The sequence below is a fragment of the Vulpes vulpes genome, chromosome X, assembly GCF_048418805.1.
Source record: "Vulpes vulpes isolate BD-2025 chromosome X, VulVul3, whole genome shotgun sequence".
Taxonomy (NCBI): Eukaryota; Metazoa; Chordata; class Mammalia; order Carnivora; family Canidae; genus Vulpes; species Vulpes vulpes.
Window position 1 is genome coordinate 9,374,175 of NC_132796.1, and position 3,662 is coordinate 9,377,836.

The following is a 3,662-nucleotide window of genomic DNA, read 5'->3' on the forward strand; positions in this document are numbered from 1 at the left end:
GACGCGATTGCAGTCTTTGGCCCGGGACGCAGGCCTCCTTGGGGCAATCGCTTTTACGTTTAGGGGAACAAGGAACAGGAAAGTAAAAGAACTTCCTTATTGTCAGGCAGCAAGTCAATGGCAGAGCTTGAACCTGGCTGCTTTTTCTAAGCGGGGAGGCGTTGCGCGCTGGAAAATCCGGATAAATTGACCTCCGAGCAGCCAATATTCCGGGTCTTTCAGCGGGGTGCTCACAAAAATCATAGCGATGGTCAAATATGCGTGTTAGAGCGAGGAAACCTTTTTATGTAACGAGCAAATCCCTTCGGGGTGCTTTACCCCCCAACCCCAATTTCAGGAGATGCCGGGTGAGCAGACAAAGAGACCCGGGGTGGGGCGAAGGCCTCGGCGGACCCCGAAGCTGAGTCACAGGAATCGCGCCCTGCGGGGGGCGAGGCCCTCCGGCGCGGCCACCGCACCCTCGCTCGGGGTTGCCCGCACAAAGCCAGCTTCGCAGTAAAGGAACGCCCCCCCCCCCCCGTCCCACCCAGACCCTCGGTTATGCCGCCCCGGCCCCCCGAGGGCAGGTTCGCGCGGCTGTTGCCCAAACCCCTTCGGACACCCTCGACCTCGAGGGGGGCCACGCCTGGGGCGGGGAGCGCGGGGGGGTGCTGGGCCCCTTTTAGTTTTCCGCCGTCGTTGCGGTTCGGGCGCCCTGGAGCACGCGGGGCGCGAGTCCCCCAAGCGCCCGGCGGGCCCCCGGGCGCCGGGGCGGGGCCGCGGCGCGGAGGCGTGCAGCGGGCCCGCGGTGACGTCACCTCATTTGCATAGGGGCGCGCATATAAGGGCGCGGGCTCGCCCCAGCCGGCATTCGGCAGCGACCGCAGCGCAGACCGGATCCCCTCCTCTCTCCAGCTCGCTCGTGCGCCGCGCTCCGGTGAGCCCCGGGGCCCCTTCCCTCCCTCTTTTCCTCCCGCCCGCGGTCCCTTCCCGCCCGACGCCCGAGCTCGCCCCCGTGCGGAGGCAGCCCTGCAGCCGAGCCCCAAGGGTCCTCCGGGGGGAGCCTGCCTGGGGGTCTTGGGGATGCCAAACCCTTCTAGATGCTGGGGCACGGGGTCGGGAAGGCTCGGGAAGGCGAGGATTTTAAAGCCCAAAGCCTCCCAAACCGGGCGTTGGGTCGTGCACCTTCGGGGGGGGTCTCCCCCCCCCGCCCGGGGCGTTCTGCATCGCCTCCTGGGCGCTGATGAATCCGCAACAGACGGCTCCTTTGTTCGCGCTCCCACCCACCCGAGCCCGGAGCTTCAACAATGACCTTTTTCCCGTAGCCTCTGCTGGCTCCTCGGGCTCGGTCCACATTTAAGGTGGCTGGGCTTAAAAGGGGGAAAAAACGGCCGGCCAGCCCTCCTTGCAGGGGCCCGGGCCGCTGAGGGGCGGGGGGCGGCTTTGTGTGCGGCGGCTGCATTGTTGAGCGCGACGAGCGGCGGCAGGGCGGTGGCCCGGGCGCCGCAGCAGCTGCCGCCTTTGTGAGCGGAGGAGAGCGGCGGGGCCCGCGTCTCCACGGACAGCCCGCCCGCGGCCGGGGGAGCCCCTGCAGCCTCGGCTGCGCGCTCACGATTTTTTGCTCGGCCCCACCTAGAAGTGGGCTCGCTATTTACCGCTTCCAGCCGGATCGCGGTTCCTGGGCATCGCAATCCACGGTGGTCCGTCTCCGTTGGCCGAAAGCGCGATCCCCCCGGCTCGGCCCCCCGCATTTGGGAATAATGAAGGGGGGGGTCTTTTTTGCGTAGACGGGGGAAGAGCCTGAGCCTTGAATGAAAGCGGAAGGAGGCAGAGGTGGGGTTTCAGGCAGGAGATGCGAGGGCAAAGGCGCATTTCAGAGCCAAGAGAGACCTGGGTGGGTCGCTGGCTCGATCTCACCCGCCTTGGCTTTGTATATGCAGCTTCCTCTGCAACCATGTCTGACAAACCCGATATGGCTGAGATTGAGAAATTCGATAAGTCGAAATTGAAGAAGACAGAAACGCAAGAGAAAAACCCACTGCCTTCGAAAGAAAGTAAGCCCCCCCCACCCCCTTGAGAAAAGGCTGGGCGGGAGGGAGGATGGAAGGGGCGGGGGGGGGGGGCCAGGGAGGGCGGGGGGGAGGGAGGGGCTGACAGTTCTTAGGGTGAATGTGGCCTGGAGAGGTTCATTAAAAATTGTTTTGCAATCAACAAACGGGGCTTTGATAATCTTAATAATGGCATGTTTGATTGCCCTATTAATGTGCAATATTATGTGTTAAAATCTTACATTAATGTACCTATTTTCATGGTGAGGCCACTTCATAACTGGTGGATGTTTCTGATCCGGGGAGATAAGCGGAAACGAAAGTACAATAATCTTCCAGGCTGTACTGAGCCCGCCTAATGAGCTCTCTCCATCTTTTTTCTCTTTTTTTTTTTTCTTTCTGTCACAGCGATTGAACAGGAGAAGCAAGCAGGCGAATCGTAATGAGGCGTGCGCCGCCAATATGCACTGTACATTCCACAAGCATTGCCTTCTTATTTTACTTCTTTTAGCTGTTTAACTTTGTAAGATGCAAAGCGGTTGGATCAAGTTTAAATGACTGTGCTGCCCCTTTTCACATCAAAGAATGGAGAACTACTGACAACGAAGGCGCCTGCCTTTCCCATCTGCCTGTCTGGCTGGCTGGCAGGGAAGGAAAAGAACTTGCATGTTGGTGAAGGAAGAAGCTGGGTGGGAGGACAGTGAGATCTAGAGTAAAAAACCAAGCTGGCCCAAGGTATCTTGCAGGCTGTTAAAATGCAGTTTAATCAGAGTGCCATTTTTTTGTTCAAATGATTTTAATTATTGGAATGCACAATTTTTTTAATATGCAAATAAAGTTTTAAAACGTGACTTTGGTGTGACTGATGTCTGGAAAAAGCGGCTTAATGGTAAACGCAACCATTGCAAGAGGCCCAAGGGGTCTCACTGGGGGGAGGGTATAAAGTATAAACAGAGGCCCAAGGGGTCTCACTGGGGGGAGGGTATAAACCTTGGAGGGGGGGAGGTAGAAAGGAGTTTCCTCCGGAGGTGGGGGGTAGAAAGGAGTTGGCTGTGAAATCCTCTTGTATTAGGTGATCATTAGGAGATTGGATCGTTATTTTGGGGGGCTGCCTGAATTCCTAGTAGGAGTATAAAAAGTGATAAAATTATTGGGAGTTTTTACCTTCCATAGTGCTTGATAAGCCAACACGGAATTTATGGCGTCTAATATTAAACCCGAAGGTGGTGGCAATTCACAGCACAGTATATATAAGGGGTGTCCAATGAACTACATTGTTTAGCCAGTTGATCAGCGTTGACACAAATAAGACTTTAGCAATTCGTCTTAAGGGGAAAATAACATTTTTAACTGCTGCTTTATAAAAATTGCAAGGAAAAAAATTCCAAGGATCTGCTTCCTGAGTCTAATGGTTGGTTCCAATATTCAAAAGTGCTTTTTTATAAGATCACTGCATTTGGGATTAATGAATTAGGCTTTTAAATTTGTCCTCAATTTGGATAATGGGTAAAATCTTTGGATTTAAAAGGCAATGGGACTAGGATGAAATCTGTGCTAAATTTACATAACGTAGGACTTCATTGGTACTTCTTGAGGGTTTGCCTTTCTTAAGGCCTGGTAACTTCGCATGAAGTA

At 55.4% G+C, this 3,662-nt stretch overlaps 1 protein-coding gene across 1 annotated transcript; it reads left to right on the top strand.

Annotated features, from left to right (window-relative positions):
* Nucleotides 1-804: 804 nt before the first annotated feature.
* On the top strand, nt 805-2,878 carry TMSB4X (thymosin beta 4 X-linked). Its single transcript, XM_072744886.1, has 3 exons — nt 805-916; nt 1,920-2,033; nt 2,436-2,878. The coding sequence occupies exons 2-3, from the start codon at nt 1,934-1,936 to the stop codon at nt 2,468-2,470; spliced, it is 135 nt and encodes a 44-aa protein (XP_072600987.1). The 5' UTR covers nt 805-916; nt 1,920-1,933; the 3' UTR covers nt 2,471-2,878.
* The last annotated feature ends 784 nt before the right edge of the window (nt 2,879-3,662 follow it).

Bases quoted from the DNA above. Each gene is read 5' to 3' on its own strand.
- TMSB4X (XM_072744886.1), top strand. From the start codon at position 1,934: ATGTCTGACAAACCCGATATGGCTGAGATTGAGAAATTCGATAAGTCG. The intron at 2,034-2,435 runs GTAAGCCCCCCC...TTTCTGTCACAG, and splicing joins CCCACTGCCTTCGAAAGAAA to CGATTGAACAGGAGAAGCAA.